The 27,774-nt window shown below is 38.1% G+C and overlaps 1 protein-coding gene across 1 annotated transcript in view; it reads left to right on the forward strand.

Annotated features, from left to right (window-relative positions):
• The window catches only part of DPH6 (diphthamine biosynthesis 6), a 317,073-nt gene that overhangs the window by 212,199 nt on the left and 77,100 nt on the right, over positions 1-27,774 (forward strand). The window contains exon 13 of the mRNA XM_060759864.2: positions 7,264-7,500. Coding sequence (XP_060615847.2) covers positions 7,264-7,500 — 237 coding nt within the window. The remainder of the gene's footprint in view (positions 1-7,263; positions 7,501-27,774) is intronic.

The following is a 27,774-nucleotide window of genomic DNA, read 5'->3' on the forward strand; positions in this document are numbered from 1 at the left end:
GACAGGTCCTACATCCCAGGATCTGATCCCAGGTTTTCTGTTTATCCCAGATTGCCTGACAGTGCAGACTCATATAATCCAGTTTAAAGCAGAAAACCTGGGATCAGATCCTGGGATGTAGGACCTGTCTGGAAGGGCCCTCAGATAATCTAGTTCAAAACAAATAATGTGGATTATCCGCTTTTATATTCTGGATTCTATGTCAGTATAGAAGGGCCCTAAGTGCCATGTTTTGATCAGCCCTTACCTTCTGCTAGATACAGAGCTTCGGTAATAGTTTTATTCATGCATGTATCTGACTGCTTATTCAGTGTCATGTTTAAGCACTGGAGATGTATCCATGCATGATACTTCCTTCTTTATGTGAGGTGTGTGCTGCCAATGAGACCTTGTCAACGAGCTAAAATGTAATGTTTCCTGGGCCAACCACATTTCCATTTTCTCCGAATTTCATCTTTCAATGCTGTTTTGTGCTTGCACATCACACACTTAATTAGCAGCTAGTTTTCTTCATCAATTACCTTCATTATCTCTGTGGAGTATACTATATTGATTTGCAGTCAGCCATATAAGCAATTTAGAATATTTTAATTCAGTATTTATTTAAGAAAGCACAAGGCTCCCAGAAAACATACTATCTTAGCATTTCTAACCATTCAGCTTGACAGGTAACATGTTTTTTTTTTATTTTGTATATTAAAATTGTAATCCCTCCCCAACCTTTTGAAGCATTCCTTGACCTTTCCACCACTCAAATGCCTTGATTTATCTCCCTTTTCACTCCAAGCTGTTGGTAGGAAGTGCTATGACAGCACTTTGTGTTGTAATTTTAGAGATGAAACAAAGAAAAATGGAGGTATTCTAGCGCAATCCAGTGGTGAGTGGCCTATGTCAGGATCTGTGCTGAAGATAACAAGGAAGGGCCTTTCTGCCCGGGATCTGAGTCTGCAGCAGAGTTGGAGCAGCAACCTGATCCTGGAAATACTAGCTCTTCAGAGGTGATTAAGGAGCCGTGAGAGAAAAAGGAGGATGAGTCAGGTAAAGATCAAGAATTTCCAGTGGAAGAGCCGGAGTTAAGCATCCCAGCCCAGCTGCAATTGAAAATTAAGGGCATTCAGCTGAGAAGATCTAGTTGGTTGGCTAAGCACAGAGCCAACAGGTGACAGCACATTGTGACTGGTGGGCAGCTGCTTTGGCAGGGATTTCCTGTATAGGTTCCTGAAACCTGTGGGTTGGCTGTGGGATGGAATATTGACTTCTCTCAGCCAATGCACAGTTGCCTATCCTTATTTTAGAAGTTCCAAGTGAGCATCACTCACCTATCATATCTACTCCACCCAAAATGAGATGTGGATGGCTACAATTTGCCTGGACATGAAACCTGGAGAAAAAACAAGTTCTTTAGAGGACAGCACTACCTTCTTTTTTGGGCTATTGTACTGAAACAAGTACCCAGGGAAAGAGTACCCTGTGTTACCTACCTCATACCTTAGGTAGACATATAATAGTGCTTATAAGCATCACCTTATCATCACAGAGGTATTGTGTCAAACCCTACTTGGTTATGAAGTTTGCTGGACAACCTTGGACCAGTGACCAAGTTTCTGCTTAAACTTCTGTGTTTACGTTGTTGTAAGCCTGACTTAAGACCTCATACATTTTGGTACTCTCATTTATGATCATGACACCTTTGCCATGATCACAAATATGTCCTTAAGCTAAATTTAAAAGCCCGAAAGGCACACCAACTGTAGGAGTTGGTGGAGCAGTGAAGGATGACACCTCCAGCCCTCCACTGCCAGCAAGGTATGGTTCAACATTCAGTTACAACAGTCTCCCCCCTGCCCCGCCCCGCCCCGCCCTGCCCTGCCCTGCCCTGCCCTTTTAGTTAGTGCAGCTGCTTTCCTTTTAAAGTGGGTTTTAGGGAGAGGAGACAGATAATAACTACATCATCAGAACTACATCTCCCATGCAATATCTAGGCTATGCTGTTTTTGAAACTTAAAAGGCAGAAGGACAATCGTGTAGACCACTTTGTACCTTGGAGGAAGGTTAATTCACATAGCGGTATATGGTCTTTAGAAACCTGTGGCTTTCTTCTGCTGAGGACAGATATATATTAAAAAGAAGATTCCATCCCTTATTTGAAAGGCAGTTTTATAAAATGGTTGCCACAGTATTGAGTTGGACCTGAGCCTTTGAAGAGCATGACAAAGGCTGCATTTAACCTACATTTCATGCCTATTTGTGCAGAACTTGTATTTTCCTTAAACTGCATTATCTATAGCCACCTATAATCCCATTAGATTCCATTAAAATCATTGTAGAAAATATTTCAGAAAGGAAGACAGAGGCCTCAGAATTGAAGCCGAAAGTTGTGCCATTTTTCTCTAAAGTAACAAGATTTGATTTTTTTTAAAGCTAAACTAAACTTGTGGGTTAATTTTATTAAAAGTATCCGGGAGACTTTTAAGACGGTGTTATCTTGGTACATATTTCAAAACACTGACAGATATTTTATCAGTAATTAGTATTCATATTATGTCTCAAACAATCTGTTCAAGAATAGGGGAAATGAACTGGTTGAACAGCTCCTTCTATCTGATAATTAATTTTTAGTGGGGGGGGGGGTTGGTGGGGCATGTAAAATCGAGGTCAAATTGTAATAAGGGTTTTTGGTGGAATAATGTGAATGACCCACACCAGGGCTTCACCTTGTCTGTGGAATTAGCTTTGGAATAAACCCGTCTGAGGAAATAAATACCATCCGTCTGAATAATTTCTTTCTGGAATTGTTGCTCATCTTGTCAATATGCCACTTGATAGCTGGCTGGACTCCCTTGTTCAGTGGCACATATTTTTAAATAGCACTCTCTCACACACATATACAAAAACCATTTGTTCTTTTAACAAAAATATTAATTGCTTTCCTTTTTCTTCCAACTTTTTGGTTATATATAGCATGACAGAACAATATTTTAGACATCTTAAACAATTTAAAAATATGGCTGATGAATGTCAGTGGGTCTATTATATTTTCCTTTCGCCCCTTCCCTCTCTTCAGCTGCTAATCATAGAATCTGATTGCCAAATAGTTTAACATGCTCTTCCAATAGTTACATGTGTGACTCTTCTATGAGATATAGGCAGCTTTGTAAGGACAGATTTGGAGCTGCATATGGGTTTGTCACATGATTTGATTGCCATGTCTTTTAGGACATCAGGTTGTGTGCCGGGTTTTTTGTTTTTAAATTGTGCATGGAAAACATTATGCGAATTTCTCAAAAGTAATTTGCCCTAAGTAAATTTATCTTATGATACAATTCAGAGTGCTTGTATGACCTTTACATTTTTTCATGAAGCGATGATGACTTGTCCTTTGATGTTCATAATTTCCGATTCTGTTATTTCACTCAACGACTGATTTCAGTGTTTGCATCTTCTGCTGACAATTTCTGACTTATCAATGAAGGTTGTATGTGGCAGTTTTATTTATTGGTTGGTTGGTTGCTTTCATGCTTTATGAAAATAGAATCAACATTTGCGATTCTTCAATATGCTGGGACTCCTGTTCTCCTGAAATTCTCAAAGATCGTTGTCTGTAGTTCTGGGACTACTGCTGCCTGATCTTTTAACCTCCTAATACGTAGTTCATCTGTTCCCAGAGACTTGAACTTATTAAGAGTAGCGAGACATTCCTGTTTTATTTATTTATTTATTTATTTGTTTATTTATTTATTTATTTAGGGCTGCATTTCCCCTTCTCAGTCATCTGCTCCATTTTCCTTAGATTGCTATTATTAGTTCTGTGGTATTAGAATTGCTTTTGTAGTATGGTTATCAGTTATAGTAAGTAATGGTATCATACATGCTTTTTTACAATGCAAATTGACCACAACACAGTTACTCAATGGAGGAATACCATTTGCAGAACATCAACTCTTAATTGGCTACTATCTGATTTTGTCTTGAACATTCAAAATACTGTATTTCATCAAATCTAAGGCACCATGGAATGTAAGGTGCACCATCCCTTTTTGAAGGTTTAATTTTGGAAAAAAATAATTTTCTTAAAATTATTAAATATAATATAAAAATAATTTAAATGTGCACAATACTTTTGGGAACTTCCTCTTCATGGACAATGGGACCATAGATTTTGTAAAAAAAAGACTCATGCAACTAAGATGATTTTCACATGTGAAGAAATCCAAAAGTCATCTTGATTGCATGGTTTATTTAATAAGTCTATGGATGGGAGGGGGGTGGCATCAGAAGCATGAAAACATGCAAATGTGAGCAAATCAATAGGTACCACTTCTGCAGGAAGGTAACGGTGCTCCACACAGTCATGCTGGCCACGTGATCTTGGAGGACGACGCAGGTGCTTCAGATCAGAAACGGAGATGAGCAGCACCCCTTTTAGCAGTGAAGAGATTTTAAACTGGGACAGGAGTGAATGAGTCACATGGAAAAAATGAATGGGAGTATTTGCAAGAAATTATATATTATGATGAGCAAAGGTGAGGGAGGGGGAGAAGTATTTGCATAACTTTTGACTGCTGCAGCAAGCAGTGCAAAGCAAACCAAACATTATTAGCTTAGTTATTATTAGGGATCTTTTCAGGGAGGGCATTTATGCTTATAATAAAAATGTAATCATTATAATTTGTGGCAAATTAAATAAACACTTTAGCTACCTGTAATATTTTTGTGATATTTGTACCTAAGTGTTTCCCCATATGTTTTATTTTTTTATCACAATTTAATAGACTTTTTAAGGAATGCAACTTGTGTATTATAGTCAAACTTACTGCATTTTGATAAGATGACCGTGATATTTTGTGGATCAGCGCATGTAAGATTCTAACATGTGGCCTGGTTACAGGTGTTTTATTTGTTGTATTACCCTGCCAGTAGCCAGGGAGTTTACAAACAAGTGATAATAAAATAAAACAAATGTCAAACCAAAAAAGAGAGGGTTTTAAAAAAAAATAAAAACATTGAAATTAAAGCTGATGAAAGAAAAAGCAACCGTGGGTCCAGGTTTCTTTTTCCTATGGCCCCATATCCCAGGATTTGATCCCAGGTTTTCTGCTTTAAACTGGATTATATGAGCCTGCACTACCAGGCAGTCTGGGATAAACAGAAAACCTGGGATCAGATCCTCAGATATAGGACCTGTTTGGAAGAACCCTTAGAAAGCTATTATAAACTATGGAAAATATCAGTCTTGTATGGGCAAAAGGATGTTCAAGATCTCAGTCATTTAGGGCTTTGCTGCCAATCATAGCCCCAAGAATCAAGCTGGAAAGAAACATAGTAGGTCCCACTGAAGCTGGGAAAGGATGTGATGTGATCATTTCCTCTTACCAGTATTCCAGCCAGAGGTTGGTAATGTTTTAACAGTAGAGACATGGTTTAACCATCGAGTACCAAGCCAATTGCAACTGTTGGCTTTTATGTCATTCAGTGGTTTCTGGATTTTTGTCTGACCTTCAAAGGTTCTATCAGCATGCAGATCTCTATCCCCAAAATGATTTCAACCTTTCAAATATTTCCTTCCGGGTTTGGACTAAAAATGATAATATCAGTATTTAAGCATTATAACATCAACATTAACATTTTGAGTCATGTTACTTGACACTTAAAGGCACAATTTGGGGAAACACCATGGAGGGTTGGGCACTTGGAGCAAAATTCTCTATACTGAATAGATTTTTGGAGTTTTTAAAAAATCATATTATCAACAAGTTGCACATTGTTTTTGTAAAATAAAACCATTAATGTTATTGAAGTATTCATCCCAAAGTTAGCTTCAAAATGAACATTTTAAAGCTCTAACCAACGCAACCAGAATATTCTGAACCAACATTCAATTTGTCCATTGTCTTCCAGGGAAAGCTTCTGTTAAACAAACTCAGTACTTGTGCCCAAGAGGAATTAGCAAAAAATGATAGAGACCACGTCTGAGTTGTCAAAAAAAAAAAAAAACAGCTAAGGACAAATATAAAACTGAAAGAAAATGCTGTTGGCCATTGCCACCGTCTTGAGTGTTCAAGAGTAAGGCCAGGATATGGTGGAACTGCCTTAAACCTTTTGAATAATGCAATCTAAGGCTCCATCTAGTTTCATATAATGCAGTTGAAACTGCATTTTATAGTCAGTGTAGATTCATATAATGCAGTTTCAAATTTCATTGTATGGTAGTGTAGATGGGGCCTTGGAGTAGAGGAAAGGAAGAGGTTATTTTTTGAAACTTAATGTAGATGGGTGTTGTGTGAATGGAAATTATATAGCTCATTTAAATTAAACCTACAAAGTAATACATCTCACATAGATGGATTCATTATGTATTTGTACACATTATGTAGCACTGTTACCACAGACTTGGAAATGGCTTATTACTCTGGCTACGTAGGTTCTGAATTTTAAATTTAAATGTTACATTGTTAATGGTTTTAATTCCCTTTTTTTGTCTTTTACTGCTTAGCAGTCAATTTTTTTTTCTTTCCTGTGATGTCTTTGTTTAAATTCTCATCACATTATTTTTGTTGGTATGGCATTGAATGTTTGCTGTTTCTTGTTGGAAATCACCCTGAATCCCCACAGAGAGATCGGGCGGGATATAAATAAAGTTTTGGTATTAGTATTATATGCATACACATTACATGTCAAAATGTTTCAGTCCTAAAAACAGCTAAATGTTTCAACAAATATCATATTTGTGGGATGGAGGGAAAATTGTATTTTGAGGCCCATGTGCCACAACAGTGATGTGAACCTGCCATGAAAATTAATGGGAATAGTTGCTATAAATGAATAATAATTGTTACTTAAAGTCAATGGCGATTCTTGCCAACCCCCCCCCCCTTCTGTGTACTCCAGGTTGACAAGTTGTAAACACGTTTATTAGAAACAGGATATAAAATCTTTCACTGATATCTTGGAAATATTATGACATTATGAAAGGTTAAATTTACATATTTCTGGGTTTGCCTCTTCAGTTCATTGATGATTTCTTTGAAGGTGGTTGTGCATACGTGAACATGCATTTATTAACATTCAGGTTCAAACTTATTAAAATGCTTTACTCTTTATGATGTAACCAAATTCCCGTCAAAAATGACCTTTGCACTATTATACTTGCTCCTTCTGTACATGAGTAAAAGATCATTTTAATAAACTCTCATAAAAGATTCAGAAAGACAATTCTTCTCTCTTTTTTTCCTCATGCTTTTCCCTGCTTTTATTCTCTTGTAGATTGGAGATGTTCTGTACTGCGCTGGACAGATTGCATTAGTGCCATGTACTATGCAGCTTACAAAGGCTGGTGTGGAAGCTGAGGCTTTGCTTTCCTTAAACCATGTTGAAAAAATCCTGAAAGCCATGGGAGCAGAACTCCATCATATACTTGTGGCAAACTGTTATGTAACTGACAGCAAATATATTTCTGTCGCTCAAGCTGTGTGGCAGAAGAAATTAAGAGAACTCAAAAAGGTATGTGTAATAAAAGAAAGAAAATGTATGTGTAATGCCAATTTTCTTTTTTTCTGCTTTGAAGATAACCGTTTATGAGTTGTGCTTTATTTTTTTCCCATGACTTGATACAATATCAGAATATTCTCTGTGCATTTTGCTAAGGCGCAAATAAGACTGATATAATAAGGTTTGATTGAGCTGTTATCTTGCGGCTCATAAGTGGCTGTGCACAACTGGAACAGAAAATTGCCTAATAGAAAGTTATATTCATCACCAAGTTTGTCTTAATTCCCAAAAGCAATAAGTTAAAGAAGACTGTAGACGCAATCAACTCTATCTGGAAAATTCCATGTTGGAAATAAATGTGTCCATATTTATTTCTTTAGAATGGTAGGATGGTTTCTTACTGCAATTTGTGAACTCTGGGTTTTTTTTTGGGGGGGGGGGATATATATATACTAAAAATATTTCTCTTTCTTGATAAGGAAAGGTCTCTCGACACATTAAAATAATTAGCTGTCATAAGACTTCATGCATTTCATAATTTTTTTGGGAGGGGTTTTCTTTGGGGAGGGGGGATTCTCAATTTTTTCCACCACCACCTCCAGAACCACATTTTCCATAAGAAAAAAATTAACCAGACCTCTGACTGACAAACTTTAATAGCTGACCAGGCATGTAGCTGGGGGGGGGGGGGGCTTGAGGGGCTTCAGCCCCCCCCCCCCCCGAAATTCTCATGGTGGTTCACGAAAAGGCCTTACTGGTGCATTATTTAAACTGTTATGTTTATTCACATCATGAGCTGATCACCATACTCAATATATACCATATACATGGGGGTACTGGGGTAATGATACAAAAAGTTTGCTAGGCTAGACCCTCTTTCACTCAGACTCAGCCCCCCTGAAAAAAATTCAGCCCCCCCCCCCCCCCGAAACGAAATCCTGGCTACGGGCCTGTAGCTGACTTTGAAATAGGGTTATGCATACAATTTGACTGTAGAGGGTTCCTGCATGAAATACCTTTTTTGTCACAATTCCTTGTGTGAGCCCTTCTAAGTACCCCATCCCACACATTCTGGGTGCAGTTTCCATGCACTTTGGAAACTGAATCCCACAGGAGTCTCACATGACATACGGGCACTCCTGGTGATACTTGGTTCGTCTCTGTTTTCACAGTGCATTGAAACAGAGCCCAGAATGCATGTTGAGGAATTGGGTGTTACCCAACTCCAATCAGGAGAAAGTGGGGTAAACTCAGACCTTGACATGGGAAAAGACGTGGGATGGCTGGCCATCCCAGAAGACGGACGTCGATGGGAGGAAATGGAGTAATACGGCTTTCCCGCTCATAAGATGAAGTCCATAAAGTGTGTATTGTCCCATGTTGGGCTGAGAAAATTTATGCAAGTAGATCATCTGCACACACACGGTTTCTCCATCTGATTTGAGGAAATTCCTTCCACTGAAGGTTACCACATTAATCATGAAGTAAGATCATAATAATAATGATACTGTATTCTAAATAACTTTTGAGTTTAAAAAATTAATTTAATTTAGAAGCAATATATCCATTGTGCTCAAAATTCTTGATGCCCTCAAAAAATTTAAAAGATGTATTGTCTTCAACAGCAATAGGGCAAACTATACAAAGAACTGTATGAAGCGTACTTGTAATTAAGTATTCCACCTAAGGTATATAGATCATGACATACGAAATCAATGTTTTAACGTATGATGATGATCGATGAACATATTGGCTTAAATCTAGTTGTAAAACTCAGCTACAGTGATTCCATTAAATCAATAGAAGTTACAACAAAATTCACTTCTAACTGCAACAGTAGCAGTTTGTTTTAGGATATGATACTTTAAACACTAACCATTTGGCCAAACCTTTTGTGAAATACACAAACCTATGTGTGGAGTATAGTCTCAGTTGGAAGATGATTAGATATTAGATTGTTTGTGTAACAATTTAGCTCAATCCTTTCAGAAAACCATAAGTTCCTGAAGAACTATGAATTACCTTGATTACCCTTTGTATACATATACATTTCATATACATTTTTCTACATTGAAACACCTTCACCATTCTACCCTTCCTTCCTTCCATCTGCATCTTCTATTATTGAAATTCTTCATATTCTTCATATTTATTTGAGATGCACTGACTTTTTTAGAATTACTGAGGTTGATCCCTGTGTATGCCAGTGCTTTTCTTGACTTCTCACCAAAGGAAGAGTTGGTGAGACTTCTGCACAAAACTTCTGGTTCCTCTTTCTTTGAAAAAAAAGATATAGTAGAAAGCAAATTATGAGGCAAAATATGCAGACATGATTCTGAAAATTTCTTTTCTGAGAAACTAGGTGACTACAGCCCCCGGTGGCTCAGTGGATTAAACCACTGAGCTGCTGAGCTTGTTGACCGAAAGGTCGCAGGTTTGAATTCGGGGAGTGGTGTGAGCTTCTGCTGTCAGCCCCAGCTTCTTCCAACCTAGCAGTTCGAAAAAATACAAATATGAGTAGATCAATAGGTACTGCTCCGGCGGGAAGGTAACGGCGCTCCATGGAGTCATGCCAACCACATGACCTTGGAGGTATCTATGGACAACGCCAGCTCTTCAGCTTAGAAATGGAGATGAGCACCAACCCTCAGAGTTGGACACAGCTGGACTTAATGTTAGAGGAAAACCTTTACCTTTACCTTTATAACCTTTTATTGGCTAGAATTACAGTAACAAAGAGTTGCTCCAACTATCTGGTTGGTACTTATTCTTCATCTTTTTTCTTCTTCATCATCATCTTATTTTTTGGTGTTTCCCATGGAAAAGTGATGTCCATAAATGTGTTACTCCTTTCCAAACCAAAGAATTTAGACACCCATGGCTTTGGTGTACTTGTGATTGGACAGAAACCTGCCTGTCCTGTGTGAGGTAGCAGTTCACACAGAGTACCTGCTATGGTTATACCAGCCTGGCAATATAAGACTAATGTTGCTGTATCCATTTTGCTGAGAGAAAGGGAGTAGTTAAATAGAATCTGACAGTCTTGTGGTACAGTTCACTGTTATGTTGTTGATGATGCTTTTAAACAAAATATTGCTATAAATAAGCTGTATTACTGGTACAGTTAAGGACTAGAGAGGAGAAAGAGAGCTAGAACAATAATTGAGGTGTTCGACCATGGCTGGAAAGATATTCAGATATCGGGCTTACCTGCTGTGAAATGGAAGATGGGCAAACACTGTATACACTTTTACTAGAACCCTACCCTAAATGATAGACTTGGTACCCAAGATTTGTGATGGTTCAGTTCCCAGAGCTACCAGAAATGATAGGCCTATTGTCTGACACTTATAGTAGATATTCTGCTTCCTGTGTCCCATTTCAATAGTTTTTTTTTAATTCTTAATCAAAATGGTTTTCTAGAATATGATCTCAACTGACATGCCATAAGCACTCCTTCCTGTTGAACGTTCTTTTCTTTCGGTTTCACAGCCCCCTTTCAGTGCTTTCACATATAATTTGCTACTTGGACATGTATCTGAGATAGACTGTTGAGAGGCCATCCCAGATTGTTTTCTGTGAAGGTAAACCCATCTGTGCCTGAATTTATTTATTTTTAAATGCCACCTGATCATCTCTTAGTTTCATCTGCTGTTGCCACTTGTTTATAGCTGTCAAATGACAATTTTCATCATTTATATGGTCCAGTCACCCACCTTTTTATACTTGTTGATATGGCTCATATTACAGTTCCTGTTGCTTGATAGAAAGGGAGAAGAATCAAAGCTAAAGCAAAGCTAAAGCAAAAAACGAGCTCAGACTTGCCAGGGACATTAAAAACAATAAAAAGGGCTTCTATTCTTATGTCAGTAGAAAAAGGAAAAACAAGGAGGCGATAGGACCTCTTCGAGGAGAAGATGGGGCAATGCTGACAGGGGACAGGGAAAAGGCAGAACTACTTAATGCCTTCTTTGCCTCGGTCTTCTCACAAAAAGAGAGTCTTCAACCTCAGCAAGATGGAGTGGATGAGGGATTGGAGGACATCCAACCCCAAATTGGGAAAGAAGTCGTCCAGGAACACCTGGCCGCTCTTAATGAGTTCAAGTCCCCAGGGCCAGATCAACTACACCCCAGAGTACTGAAGGAACTAGCGGAAGTCATTTCGGAACCCTTGGCAACCATCTTTGAGAGTTCTTGGAGAACGGGAGAAGTTCCAGCAGATTGGAGGAGGGCCAATGTGGTCCCAATCTTCAAGAAGGGAAAAAAGGACGACCCAAACAACTACTGTCCGGTCAGCCTCACGTCGATACCGGGCAAGATTCTGGAAAAGATTGTTAAGGAAGCGGTCTGCAAACACTTAGAAACAAATGCAGTCATCGCGAATAGTCAACATGGATTTATCAAAAACAAGTCATGCCAGACTAATCTGATCTCTTTCTTCGATAGAGCTACAAGCTGGGTAGATGCGGGGAATGCCGTGGATGTAGCGTACCTGGATTTCAGTAAGGCCTTCGACAAGGTCCCCCATGACCTTCTGGCAAGGAAACTAGTCCAATGTGGGCTAGGCAAAACTACGGTGAGGTGGATCTGTAATTGGTTAAGTGGATGAACACAGAGAGTGCTCACTAATGCTTCCTCTTCATCTTGGAAAGAAGTGACGAGCAGAGTGCCGCAGGGTTCCGTCCTGGGCCCGGTCCTGTTCAACATCTTTATTAATGACTTAGATGAAGGGCTAGAAGGCATGATCATCAAGTTTGCAGATGACACCAAATTGGGAGGGATAGCCAATAGTCCAGAGGACAGGAGCAGAATTCAAAACGATCTTGACAGATTAGAGAGATGGGCCAAAACTAACAAAATGAAGTTCAACAGTGACAAATGCAAGATACTCCACTTTGGCAGAAAAAATGAAATGCAAAGATACAGAATGGGTGACGCCTGGCTCGAGAGCAGTACGTGTGAAAAAGATCTTGGAGTCCTCATGGACAAGAAGTTAAACATGAGCCAACAATGTGATGTGGCGGCAAAAAAAGCCAATGGGATTTTGGCCTGCATCAATAGGAGCATAGTGTCTAGATCTAAGGAAGTAATGCTACCCCTCTATTCTGCTTTGGTTAGACCACATCTGGAATACTGTGTCCAATTCTGGGCACCACAATTCAAGAGAGATATTGACAAGCTGGAATGTGTCCAGAGGAGGGCGACTAAAATGATCAAGGGTCTGGAGAACAAGCCCTATGAGGAGCGGCTTAGGGAACTGGGCATGTTTAGCCTGAAGAAGAGAAGGCTGAGAGGGGATATGATAGCCATGTATAAATATGTGAGAGGAAGCCACAGGGAGGAGGGAGCAAGCTTGTTTTCTGCTTCCTTGGAGACTAGGACGCGGAACAATGGCTTCAAACTACAAGAGAGGAGATTCCATCTGAACATGAGGAAGAACTTCCTGACTGTGAGAGCCGTTCAGCAGTGGAACTCTCTGCCCCGGAGTGTGGTGGAGGCTCCTTCTTTGGAAGCTTTTAAGCAGAGGCTGGATGGCCATTTGTCAGGGGTGATTTGAATGCAATATTCCTGCTTCTTGGCAGGGGGTTGGACTGGATGGCCCATGAGGTCTCTTCCAACTCTTTGATTCTATGATTCTATGATTCTATAAGTAAAACAAAGCAGGCAATTCCTTTGCATCCCACTCTCAAATCTTTTTGTACTGCTTATTCTTACATGTTGCTTGAAACATCCTACTCTTCTGTCTTATAACTGCATCATCAATTCTGCAAATCAATAATTGGAAAGAAAATGGGTAGATTAAGTACACATATATGTCTAAAGGTAAGGAAGAGTCAGAATGCTTCCTGCAACTACTGTTGCTGAAGAACTGTACAAATAAAATCGCACACATGTCATTTCACAGTACCCCTCTGGAAAAAGAAGCAAGTTTGGTAACATTTCATGGTACCCAGATCTACTGAATTTAAAAAATGAATATGTGAAAAGCAGGTCTCTACAATAGACCCATTTCATAGGGATCTCTTTAATTTGGCTTAGGTTGGGCACTATGTGGTTGAACCCTGGGCAAGAAAGACAAATTAACTCCTGTTTTTAATTCACTACAGACCAAACTAATTCAGAAATAGCCAATTACATTTAAAATAAGATGATCTACTCATTAGATAACTAAACTTGCCAGTATCTAGGAATAACTCACCAGAGCAGTTTTCAGAGGAAAGGCAACCCTGGGCATTCCTGACATCACTTTTGGCTGACGTTTCCCTTTGGGTATCCAGACAAAAACAAAAGTAGTGGTGTCTGGGCTTCTCCCAGATAGGGCAATTCAAACTGGTCTTTCAATAGCTTGGACGGTCTAATCACTCAAGTGAGCTATGTGAGACCAAAGGTTCATCTACACTGTGAAATTAATGCAGTTCAACATTTAACTGCCATGTCTCCTTGCTATGGAATCCTGAGAGTGTTAGTTTGGTGAAGCACCAACAATCTGGCAGAAAAGGCTAAAGACCTTGCAAAACTGCAACACTCATGTTTCCATAATACTGAGCCATGGCAGTTAAAGTGGTATCAAACTACATCAAATCTGCAAAGTACATGCACCCTGGGTTAGCATGGAATGGGCAGAGAAAAGTTGGAGTCTGCTTCTGCTTCTCAGGTTAGATATGTTTATAAAAAAGAGAACAGAGAAAGGTTGGATTGCTTACAACATTGCTTTGAAAAATACAGTTTCTAAAGTGGAACTCTATCTTATGTAATTTTTGTTTTGTCTTTGATCTTTTAGCAGAGACAGTTCCATTAAAAAGTGACATGCGTCCCATTTACCACAGAGTTGTATAATAGCAAACTAGAAATGACAGTTGTGGAGTCATACAGGAAAGAAAGGTAAATTATAAAAAGAGTACAGAGCCCCAATCCCTAAAGGAGGGGTGAAAAACATCAGCCCATGGGTTCAATGTTGGTTAGCCTTTTGAAGGGTGTGTGGTTTGAGACACTGCAACCCTACCAAAAGAAAAAGGATTTGGTCAGGAATTACAATGTCTATTGCTAAAGCTTAGGATCAGTAATTTTTCTTCAAAGCAAGACATTTTATTTTTCACCCTTCCAGTTTGAGATGGGGTGCAGGTCATATGGCTTGTAGTAGATATCGAAGGCCAAAACTTGGGCTCACAAGCCCCAACTGATGCTTACAACTTTGTCACAACCTAAACCCCATCCACACATCATAGTTGTAGTGGTGTTATTCACAAACATTCTGGTTCCATACAGTGGAATCCTGAGATTTGTGGTCCGTTGTACCACTAGAGTATGTTCGCTGAGAAATTGAAACAAGGTATGTGCAGTGTACATAGGAATTTATTCATTTTTTTCCAATTAATTATGTCAGGGGTACTTTGTGCTTTTCCTGAATGGCAGGGGGTTGGATTAGATGGCCCATGTGGTCTCTTTCAACTCTATTATTCCACGATTCTATATTCTATAATTCACACAAACACTCTACATCCATCTGCCACTGTCCCAGCCTGTCTGTCAAATTTTAAAATGCAATATGTCAAAAGGTTTGCCCATGTCTGATATATATACATTATATATAGTATAGTATAGTATAGTATAGTATAGTATAGTATAGTATAGTATAGATAACATAATATAAATATTTCTTGGGGAACCACGAGAAACTTTTTCTTCAAAAAGGGCTCCACAGCTGAAAAAGTTCAAGAACTCCGGGTCTACAGGAAAGGGGAAGTGGCCACTATGATGATGTAACGCATCATTCATTTTAAAGCAATAGAGAAGGAATACAGTTAGCCCTCCATATTTGCAGATTTAACTTTTACAGATTTTATTATTTTTTTCATTTGATTAATATGTTTTCTCTATGTATCTCTAGTTCCCCTAGCATAGTTCTTTGGTCAACCACCAGTAGAAGTAGACCATAAAGTCATGTTGGATAACCTATAGATTCCTAGAAAGGTGTTCTCTCAGGTTAAAACAAAAGCAGTGTTTAATTTGCACCCTAAACTCCAGTGAATGTGTAGAGCTGTATGTAATTTGATATATGAGGTGGGTGGTATATAAAGTAGAAGACAACTGAGGAGGGAGAGACATAGGTTAGAACTATAGGGATTTGTTGTTGTTGTTGTTTGTTTGTTTGATTGTTTTGGATTTTTATTTTTAGTTTTAGTTTTTGCTGTTCTGATGAATATCATCCATAATCACATTTATATGCATATTTACAGTAGTTGTCTTTTGCTTTGGGAAAAACTGACTCACATTTTATTAATTCTCTCCTCCATTTGGCCTACTTCATACATTAAAACTGAAGGTATCCAGTTGTCCTTAGTCCTCACCAGCCCCTTTCCTAGCACCTCTTCTCTTCCTTATTTCATGAATTATAACACCTCTGCCATGTCTTCCTAACTGTTGTTTGAGATGTTCCACCAGTCCAGTGCTGGATGTCGCATGCTAATCAGTCTTTTCTTTCAGCTAACATTTATGGTACAATAAAAGTATGTGTCTAAATGCAAAGCCATGTTCTTCAGCTGATTGCCCATTTTACCCTAGCATAATGTTTTATCCACAATATGCATAGTGTGCCTCTACAGAAGTTTGTAGCATTCCTGTGTTTGTTGAATATCCATATACTAATACAAATTCATATGCAGGCAGCCCCCAAGTTATGAACAAGTTAGGTTCTTAGGTTTGTTATTATGTTGAATTTGTTTGTAAGTCGGAACAAGTACATTTTACAAATGTAACTCCATATATGTATGTGTGTGTGTGTGTGTCCCCACAAACACACAAACACACTTTAGCTAGCATAGGTGTTTGTTTTGCTGTCTGTTCCTCTGTTCAGAAGATTTCACCTCACTTTCTGTCCCTGTGATTATTGGATTTTGAAAAAAATTGTCTTGTTGTGAAAACAAGGATTGGTGAAAATGTTTCAGTGGATACCTCTTTTCCCCATTATTTCCTTCCTCAGAGTAGATTTCTCTCACTTCCTTTTCTTTCTCTCCCGTTCTTAACTATGAGTCATTTGTAAGTCAGATGTTGATAACTCAACAACTGCCTGTACATATGGCTGGTGGCATACATAGAAAAATCTCTTGAAGCTTGTTCCTCATCCAGTAACAGCCTTGTGGATGATATGACACATATAGATATGTGCTGTTTATGTTCAAATGTTATTTATATTCCGGCCTGAGTCCCTTTGGGGTGATAGAGTGAATATAAATAAAGTTCTATTATTATTATTATTATTATTATTATTATTATTATTATATGTTACATCATTGGAAAAAAGGTGCATCTGTATGTTGTTCAGAAAAATACCTTTTAAATATATTTATATAATTGCTTTTTATTCCATTTGTTTGGAAAACATTGGTGCAAACCATGGGGACCTGTATAAATTCAAATGGAAAACAAATTTATGATCCTTTTTTGTCAAGTCTGTTGTATCATGTTGTATTGTTGTATTGTTCTGTATTGAAATGCTTATATATATATATATATATATATATATACACACACACACTTTAAACAGAACCTTCAGTTTGTTCAAAACAGCCCAGCAACACTGGACTTTCATCTAGTGCCCTGCAAATTTCATTTCCCTAGGGTCAGGATTAAATGAGGCTTTTATATTCTTGTGAGGTAATTATAATGTAAATATTTAACACAGGTCACACTTAGTGGAACTCTAGATGTCTTTGGAATTATTGTGCATTTTGAATCTGGCCCTCAGTGGAACGCTGGAACATGAAAGGATTATCATGTTTTTTTAAAAGTAAACAAATGGAAATAATTTAGGAAGAAAGAGGAGCGAAATAGGCTGCACAGATTGAAACACTTTTAACTGAAAATTGGCATTGAGAATTAATGGGTAATACACCACTTAGATAACCCTTACCTGGAAACAGTATTCAGATGTATGTGGTTATAAAAAGCAATGTGTCGGGTCTGAAGGACAGTGGAGAAAAAAACAGGAGGGTTGATTTCAGGTCTTCCTCTCCCCACTTTATTAGCTTTCTGCGTGGTTGTTTTGTTGGAACTTGAAGCCTGCCCAGAAATTCAAAGCCAGGCATTGTTGCATCCCTACCTGACTTTGCAACCTCACTATGGGAATTCACACCTAGTTCTAGGATCGCAAAGTGCATTCTTGGGGGCAAATATAGATCCTTAACCTGAATTTATAACTGCCAGCCTCTCTCCACAAATGTCTTTTCTTGCTCACACATTGTACATTGTGCCTCCAGAAAGCCTCCAAGGATGGTAATGCAAATTGGAACAGTGAGCTTGAATTTTATTCATCAAGTTATATAAAGGCAATTAGTCCAAATCCCTGATATTTTAATACTATTGTTATTTAAAAAGAGACAAAAACATACAAACATTTTAGATGTACAAAACTACCAAAACTGCACAACTACTGTATATACTCGAGTATAGGCCTAATTTTTCAGCACATTTTTGATGCTGAAGAGGCCCCCTTGGCATATACTCAAGTGAGGATCCTGCTGGGTAGACGTGGGGCTGAAAGAAGCCCTTTGCAAGGCTTCTACCTTCTGCGTGCCTCCTCCCCTTTTGGCACAGCAACCCAGCTGGATCTCTGTGCCAAGGGAGGAGGAGAGAAAGGTGCGCCACCTCTCCTCTTGGCACAGCAACCTAGCTGGGTTGCTGTGCTGAGAGGAGAGGAGAAGCTGTATGCCTCAATTAATGTAATTTTTTTGTTACTGTTATTTTGAAATTTACTAGTAGTTGCTGCATTTCCCACCCTAGGCTTATACTGGAGTCAGTAAGCTTTCCCAGTTTTGTGGTAAAATCATGTGCCTCGTCTTCTATTTGGTTTGGCTACAAATTCCCCACTCAAATTTCCCATTTGATGGTTTTTGTGCCTTTTTAGTCTGTTCCCTTTAAATGATAATGTGATCACACTTTTAGTAACACTTGTATTAATTCATGAATCCCACAGTTGAAAAATGTCCCCATTGCTGAGAAAAGGTGATGAACAGATCCCAATCTTTCTTGAAGTTAGACAAAGTTTTCTCCTTAACCAGCATAGTCAATTTAGCCATCTCAGCTATTTTGAAATCTTGATCAGCTGTTCGTCTTGCATTGGGATAACTGGTTCTGTCCCTCTCTGAGCATGTACAGTTGTTATGACAGTTATCATATATAATAACATTCCTGCTATTATGAATCTTCCGCGTTATCAGAATCCATTGCAATGGATTCTGAGGATCCATTACTATGGATCTGAGGATGCCTGCCACAGATGCTGGTGAAACGTCAGGAGAGAATGCTTCTGAAACATGGCCATTCAGCTCAAAAAACTTACAGCAATCCATTGTAATGTTGTTTTATTTTTTTCCCTGCTGCCTTCTGCCTTTTATTTATTTATTTGCAGTATTTCTATACCGCTTTTCTCACCCCTAGGGGGACTCAAAGCTTTCCAAGCATTATATTTTTACTCCAATAAGAAATTTCATCTCAGGAAATGTTTAGAGGACAATAGCTTCAGCTTAAACATTTGGCTTTTTTGCAAGCAAACTTCCACAAGTAGAGCATTTCTGCACATGTGTTTGTCCCCCTATTACTGAAATAATGGGTGCAGATGTGGAATGTATTCTGTTGGATGATATCAAGAGATAGCAGTTTAGCAGACCTTTTGCCAATTACAGAGTCTTCTCCCACCTTTGTCTTTCAGCAATATGGGATATATCTGTCTTCAGAGCACATGATATCTTAGTGCTAAAATATCACTACATTTTCATGTCATATCTTTCTGGTTTGCTTGGCATATATGGCTGGAATGGACATTTACCTTTGAACTCAACCAGCTGTTCGTCAGTGATTAGATCTATCCAGGCATGGTGCCACATTTCAAGCTGCTCAGCAAATATAGTTCACATATTATGAAAGGCAGCCAATTTATCAGTGACTGTGCACATCACTTGTTTCCCTTTTATCAAACCTCAAGTGCTTTCTGAGTGCGCAAAACCTCTTCAGGCTTATTGTTGTTTTCAAGTGGCAATACTGCAATAACTGCAACTGGATGTTCCAGTTACTCCAACGTTTCATGTTGTCCACACTCCAACTAGAACAATAGGAGCTCCCACAGTTTGAGCTTGGCAGGATTGCTCTTGTTTGATACACGCTTACTTCCCTATTTGTTTCACAGATTATTCAGAAGGGAATTCTTCCTTTGAAGAACAGTTCAAAGGTTTCTAAAGGGCTTCATCATTTGCATCCATCTTTGTCCCAGGGCATACCCTAGTGACATCTGTAGTTGAATGATGGCAAAGTTTAGCCTGCAGGACTATCTTTCTGACATGCCAGGGACCACTGAGCTCAATTTTTTCATTGTTTCTCTCCTTAAATGCTCTCAAGGAGATATGGGCAATAGATTTGCCCCCTGGACCATTTTAGACTTAAGAGAGTTTTTGTGGTGAACTGTCTGTAGATGGCTACACCAGATCATTCCACCTCTATTTTTCATAGTATCAATACATCTATTTCTTTCTTTTCTGAATAAGATTGAATGTGTACTTGCTTAAGGATGGAAAATGTATCCAAAAATATTTGAAAAATGGTCAAAGACTTGTATTTTGACTTTTGAGAAATTTTGGCATGATTCTTGAGATGACCAGAATCTTCACCTTCTGGGATTTTCTCTGTGAGCAAAGTGAACGTGCTCATTTTTGCCAGAAATCAGTATTTTCTGTTAAGAAACAGAATTTTTTGTATGGAAAATTTTATTACAATAGAGAAGTATTAATTCCTGCACATGAAATGCTCATTTTTGTGCAGAAAAAGCTGTAACTACTAAAATTAGTGTGTGGTTCTTTGCTTAGTAGACAAGAGTTTCAGTGACATGAGTAGCATTTTCTGTTCAGGAATTAATTTTTTAAATTTTGTACAGAATAAATCCCCAAATACAAATAGGCTTCAAAAACAGTGTAATTTTTTTTTAAAAAAAAAATCTTTTTTGCATTAGAAAAAAAAATTCTAAAATTACTCATTGCTACCTTTGAGAATAACCTTAGTGAAGAATTACAACCCTCCACTTGCTTTCTATATGAGGAAAGAGTTGTTTTCATCCTATGTACTACACAAGCTTGCATGGTGTTTTGTTTTTCTTTGGGGTTTTTTGTCCCAATACCTTGCAAATACCCTAATTGGATTTGCTGGAACAGTTTTATACCAGCAATTTATTCAATTATGTCTTTACTATATGAAAAATACTACCACAGCTTATTCCTGTTCAAAATCTGGGGACGTTGTTTAAAACTTTTCAAGAAATGTTGCTGTAAAATTTTGTACATCTAATTGTGTGGGGATTCCTCAACAAAATGTGGCATTTGTGTATTAAACTGTCCACATGCTAGGATAAGGCTTAATTATATCTATTTCTCATATTATTCCTTCTTTTAGACACACTGATCTGGAATTACTTTGTCTTCCATTGAGTTTCATGGCCTTACTTGCAAGTAATGAGAAATAAAGCAGATTTCTCTCTTGGGTCCTTTTTGTTTGTTCGGATGTTTTTTCCCCTTTCCTTTTGTTTTGCCCTCCTTCAGATTTAGATATCCACAGTGACTTGAATGTGAACGAGTGCTATTTTAATTCTGCTTAAACTTTCACACAGCACACACTGCCAGCTACTGACCCAGCAACATGTATGCCAGCTCAGCAGTGAATAATCACTTTAACTACTCTGTGTTTTTCTTCTTCATCCATGAAGCAGAATAAATGCTTTTGGCTTGTATAATGCATTCTTGTAGCACTCTGTCAGATTCCTGTTTGTGATTTTGCTTCTCCCCCATGTCTTTCTTTTTCCGTTCTGGTGTGTATGAGTCTGTTATTTTAAAAAGTAAAATACATTTATTTACCTTCATGTGCAATGCTATACACTGTTTCCTTAAAGCTAAGTCCCATTTATTTATTTGGGACATATTCTCATGTAGCCTGGCATACTACTGCAGATTTAAATTTGTTGTGCAGTTTCCTTCCAAGTAGCGCATACTGGTTACAGAGGTTAATGGCAATGTCAGTGTGGGTTTTTTTCCTTCCACTATCAATGCTGAGAGCTTTAAAAAAAAAGAAGAGAAAAGGGGGAGGTAGAGTTGTACAGTTAAGTACTTATAGATGAGTATCATTGTAGTATGTTGAATTTAGTATTGCATCAGTTAATTTACACTAACAAAAGTTAAGCAATTAAAATGTTGGCTTTCAGGATCTAGAGATTGACATGGGAAACTGCTGAGCCTATTAACAGCATCCTTTGATAGCATGGGCTATTTGTCACAACTGCTGGACCTGGCAACCGTTTCTGGCACTCCTTTTGAGTGCTTTCAGCCTTTTCTGGCAGGAAAGTAGTGATGACAAAGAGTTGCCGATAATGTCCTCAGGACCTTCTCTTGAAGAAACAAAGTGAGTTGCCTTACACCAGGTCAGACTGTTCAGCTAACCAGGCCAACATTGTCTGCCATGACTATCAATAGTTCTCTGGTTTCAGGAACAAATTTTCTTGTTGTTTCCTATCTGATTCTTTTAACTGGAGAGTAAAAGTAGATGTTCTTGCATGTAAAGTATGTGAAATACTTGTGTGATCTTTTCCCTAAGATCTCTGAATGTTAGAGTAGTGGCACTTAAAAGTTGTAGTCTGTGGGCCGGTGCAACTCCAGAAATCATCAGCTTCTGATCCCTGGTACATTTCCCTTAAGAAATCATTGCAACCACTCAGCACGGATATGGTACAGGTTGAGCATTCCTTATCTGAATTCCAAAATACTCCAAGATTGACCATAAGGGTTGCTGAGATAATGCTTTTTGATAGTTCAATGTATACATACTTTGTTTCATGCACAACATTATTATAAATATTATCTATAAAATTATCTTCTGGATATCTCAAGGACATATATGCAAATACAGTTACTCCAGAATCTGAAAAAAAAATCTGAAATCTAAAACACTTTTGGACTCTGTATTATTCATTGGTGCATGGGGGAGGGAGAGAATACTGGTCCTTAACAGATAGCTTAAGATATATAGCCTTGACATGTTGGTTTTGAGAAGTGATTAAAAATCTGTAATGAGAAGTGTGACACTTCTTTTTCATCCCTGAATCCAACTTAAAACATTGCCATTTTCTTATTTCAAAATATCCAACAGACATGTTGACAAATATCCAATAAAGAGTATAGATTAAAACAAGATGCTTTTATTTATTGAAGTGCCAGACACTCTTCCCCCCCCCCCCCCCCCCGCAACACATACGCACACCTGGCCACTGTGGTACATGCTTTGGTGACATCCCAATTCGACTATCGTGACACGCTCTACATGAGGCTGCTCCTGAAGATGATTAGGAAACTCCAATTCATTCAGAGAACGGCAGCCAGGCTGTTAACAGGAGGTAAGAGATCATACTACTCTGCTGCTGAATCAGCTTCACTGGCTACCTATCAGTTTCCGGGCCCAATTCAACGTTCTGGTTCTGATCTTTAAAGTCCTACACAGCTTCGATCCAGAGTACCAGAGACAGTGTGTCACCCTTTACATCCCTGGGATATCTCTTAGATCCAGCTAGGAGATCCTGGTGTCAACAATAACCTCTTCCAATCTACACCTAAAGCTTTTGAAGGAAGATTCCTTCTTCGAGGCCATGCTTCGAATGTGGAATGCCCTCCTGAGGGAGATCAGATCTGCCCACACACTTCTTGGGTTCAGAAAAAGTCTTAAAACATCCAGCTAAAACCAGCGACTTTTCTACTTGGTCTGGCTGATAAAAATAACCAGGATAGACTATGGCAATATATGACCACAGCAGCCAGACTACTCTATACACAGAAATAGAAGAGTACAACAATGTCATCAACAGAGGAAGGGATAATAAAAATGATGGACTTGGCCAAAATGGAGAAATTAATATGTTTACTAAAAGAAGGGACATTGAAAAAAGAAGTAAAAGCCTGGAAACCTTTTATTCACTTTTTGCATGAAGAAGGGCTTGCCATTCTAGTTTTGAAGAATAAATTAAAGGGCTTTTTTGCTGATTTAATATGAGAAAGGGGTTAGTAAAGAGAGATCTAGAGGATGAAGCATATCATATTAGCTTTCTTTATGACTAGATTGGGATAGACCGGAGGTCACCTATCTCCCCCCCCCTTTCCCCCTATTTTCCTTTTTTTCCTTTTTTTTTTTAACGAGAAGGGTGTATAAAAAGAGAGGGTGCAGATAAAAGCAATGTTACATGGAAATGAAGTGTGTATAAATAGGAGCACCAAAGGAAACTAAGTGTAAGTAAGATATTGTAAAATTGAAGCAATAAAAAATATTGGAAGAAAAAGTCTTAAAACATTCTTTTTCAACAAAGCCTTCGGCTGATTGGATTGATTGATATAAATCTATGATGGCACTCGGATGGCTTTTAGGAACCTTTGATTTTAGGATCTCACACTTTTATGCTAATATACAGGTTTTAATGTTTTTCAGCACTGTCAAATATTTGGTTTTATTATGTACTGTTTTGAATTTTGTATTTTATAAATCCTGTTAGCCACCTTGAGCCCTTGAGTGGGGAAAGGTGAGATAAAAATGCCTAAATAAATAAATACACATATGCAAACATATGTTTGCATATGTGTGTATGCAAACATATACACATATAGGGGGATTGGAAAAATTATACTTTCTTTCTTGGGCTACACTATCTGCATATGTCTCAGTATACAAAGCCATATACTAGCATGCAATAACTACATTCCAACTTTCTGCGGAAACCCTAAGATTGTAGTAAAGAGTTTATTGTAGGGCCCAATTTTCAGTTCGGGTATATTCAGTACTTGAGAGGATACATAGGCTTTCAAAGATATCCACTCACAAACATTCTGATTCAGAATTGAAATGCATAGTAATAAATTTAAAGATTGTAATTTATGACTCTCTTTCTGATTTCAATGTAAAGCCTCACAATTATGTTAGACCTTTTCCACCCCCTTAACTCACTTTGGCCACCCCCCTCAAAACAGGCTTATTTTGACACAACAGAGAATAAAACCCAGAGCCTGATAATCTGTGATCATATTCCATGTGACAGCCTTGATTTACTTCTACTTTATATTTCTATCCACTCATGGCTTTGTTCCTTAAATAGTTACCTTTTCCTGCACGTTGTAACAGATACATTGAATTATGTATATTTGAAAGGTATTTGAAGGAACCTTAACTTTAATCATTATTCTTATCTTGTCTTAGAAACCTATTGTTTGGAAGAAAAAAAATGTCCTTTCGATATGGCAATTATTTTCTTATCAATTTCATATTTTCATATCCTTGTGTTTAGCTGGCATTCAGTACTTGGCTTTGCATTTAGCCCTGCAGGAAATATTTTAAACATTATTATTACAAAGAAAGAAATCAGAAATCAAAGTGAATTCTCAGTACAATGCTGCTGTGCAGGAAGGTGCAATTGCTGTAACAGCAGCTTGCATTATATTCTAGAACTAACTCACAGCTTGAGAGAATGTGCCTGCTGGGGAAGAAATGTAGGGGAGCTGGCAAGAGTTTTACCACATCTGTTCCCTGCTGCTAATAAGCTTTAACCTGTTTCATTTTTATTGTGCTTACTGTTTAGATATTTTGCTTCCAAAATTATTTCCTTAACTCTGAGAATACTTAAAAGGGTTCATGGCATGAAGGGCTGTTTAAATGTGTAAGGCTGTCAGCGAGGGAGATTACAGGCCATAATGAATAAGATGGCTTTCATCTGCTTCTTGTGTTTCAGAGTTCACGCAAATAGGAAGTCTAAGAGTCATAAGAGTTTTTATATGTATATGGTATTACGTATGATATTTCTGTATCACCTCCCAGCCCACAAGGGCTCCCAAAATGAAGAGCAAATAAAAGCCATTTAAATTACAAACAATATATTCAGCTGAAGTAGCTGTGGTTTGAGTGTTGAACTATGACTCTGGAGATCAGGGTTTGCATCCACGCTTGGTCATGATAACAACTGAGTGACCTTGGGCAAGTCACAGTCTCTCAAGAGGCAAGAAAATACCTCTTATGAACACATCCTACCAAGCGAACTGTGCGATGTGGTTGCCGTAAGTTGGCAATGACTTTAGGGCACACAGCAGCAACAACAACGAGATTAGCAGAAATGGTCCGATATTTTCATACATAACTTGTCTGTGTGCTATGTATAGTTATGTATATGTATGTATTGATGTCTGTAGTATGTACTGTTTGTGTGTGTGTGTATCTATCTATCTATCTATCTATCAGGCTGGTGCATAATTCAGAACTCATATCTGATTCATTAAATTTGTGCATATGAAGCTATTTCTGAATCATGCAGGAAATATGTAGAATTTGAATCACTTACCCATTTTTTTGTAAACGTACTGTAATGTTAGGATGTCTCCCAAGGTCAGTCTAATTTTCACTACAACCATTAAACAATTTTGGTAAAACCAAGATAACATAAAGTGCTTTTTAAATCTCATTCCTCGCCAGCACCATCATAAGGAAGGGAGCTGTGGGCGTGACTAATCACAGCCATTTTAACTGTCGTTTGGAAAGACCAGGCCCCCAATAGGGAAAACGTCACTGTCAAGAATTGCAATGGTAGAGAATTACAAAAAGCCCTGCCGTAAACTACACTTCCCAGAATAGAAAGCTGCTTTGGACTCAAATGAGGCTGAAGGACCCAAGTGAGGACTGGCCTCGCAGTCGCCATTTAGAGTTAGTCTAAATAAAGTAATATCTGTTAAAAGTACTTAAGTAAGTAAGTAATAGTATCAGTGTTAAGTTGAAGTTATGTGGTTGTGTGTCATAAAGACATTTGGACATTCAAGGGGATTGCTGTTGTCACTTGGGGGGGGGGGGCATAAACTTTTTTAAAAATCCCCAAAAATCTGTAGAGTGAATCTTTCTGAAACTTCTGAGGATTGATGCCCTCATTATCTTGTGCATTGTATATAAAATTCAAGTAGATAGCTCTTGTAGTTTTTTTAAAGAAATGTTGTTTATGAAAACTTTGAAAGTTTGTCAAAATTCTGTGGATAAGTAAAACATTCGAAAATTTGGTGAGCTACCTGTGTTAAATGTGTTTTACCACTGTAGCAAGTTTCATCAGGAGAGCTCAAAAATGAGAGAGAGAGATTTGTAAGTTTTATTAGAGTTCTGAAATTTTGACCACCAAAAATTTGGAAAGACTTTAGAAATGAAGTGCCAGCGCCCCTAATTTTTAGAAAGAGTTTAGAACCATTTTTAATTAATCACATATGCCTGCTATCTTTCTATATATTTGAAATAAAGTAACAAAGTAACCATATACCTGTAAATTAAGAGAACAGCCAAAAATTGGTCTGAATCTGTCATTTTGCTAGGCAGCCTCTACTGTAGTGAGACAGGACATTCTTCTCTAAGCTTCATCTCTGAATCCCCATTGAACCTTTAAAAGCTGATCAGAAGGTTTCTTATCTCTCTAGAGAATGTGTTGAGCATGTGGGGATTGCAGAGAGAAGGGGGTTCACATCCTCTTAATTCTCCTAATGTAGTGGTTCTCAACCTGTGGGTCCCCAGGTGTTTTGGCCTACAACTCCCAGAAATCCCATCCAGTTTGCCAGTTGTTAGTATTTCTGAGATAAAAGCCAAAGTATCTGGAGGACCCACAGGTTGAGAACCACTGTCCTAATGGAACTTCCTCCTAATGAATACAGTTTAATCAGTGATCTCAACCATTATATAGCAGTATGACAGGCACTAAATCTAAAACAGGTCTCTAAAACAAGGGCAGACAAAGTGAAGGCTGCACTTTGGGGTTCTCACCCCCCCCACCCCCCACCACCACTAGCACCATACCTCCTTTGATAAAAATGATTTATTTTTAAATAATGTGGCCCCATATATTCTAGGCCAATTTTCTTTACACTTCAGTATTTCTAATATGCTTTTGGTATTATTTATTTATTATTTATTTATTTACTTCACTTGTATACCGCTCTTCTCAGCCAACGGCGACTCAGAGCGGTTAACAACCAGTATCAACAATACAGTACAAAATCATTAGTCATTTAAAACAGTAATATCAATTAATTAACATCAGGACATCAATACAACAATACAGGAAAACAACAATCCATCTCATCTCATCAATAGAATCAGCATCCGATCTCGTTGTCCATTAATCCATATTCCAGTAATCAATCAATTGCACTGCTTAGTTGAAAGCCTGTTCGAAGAGCCAGGTCTTCACTCTCTTCCTGAATGCCA

The sequence above is a fragment of the Anolis sagrei genome, chromosome 1 (genome assembly GCF_037176765.1).
Source record: "Anolis sagrei isolate rAnoSag1 chromosome 1, rAnoSag1.mat, whole genome shotgun sequence".
Classification (NCBI taxonomy): Eukaryota; Metazoa; Chordata; class Lepidosauria; order Squamata; family Dactyloidae; genus Anolis; species Anolis sagrei.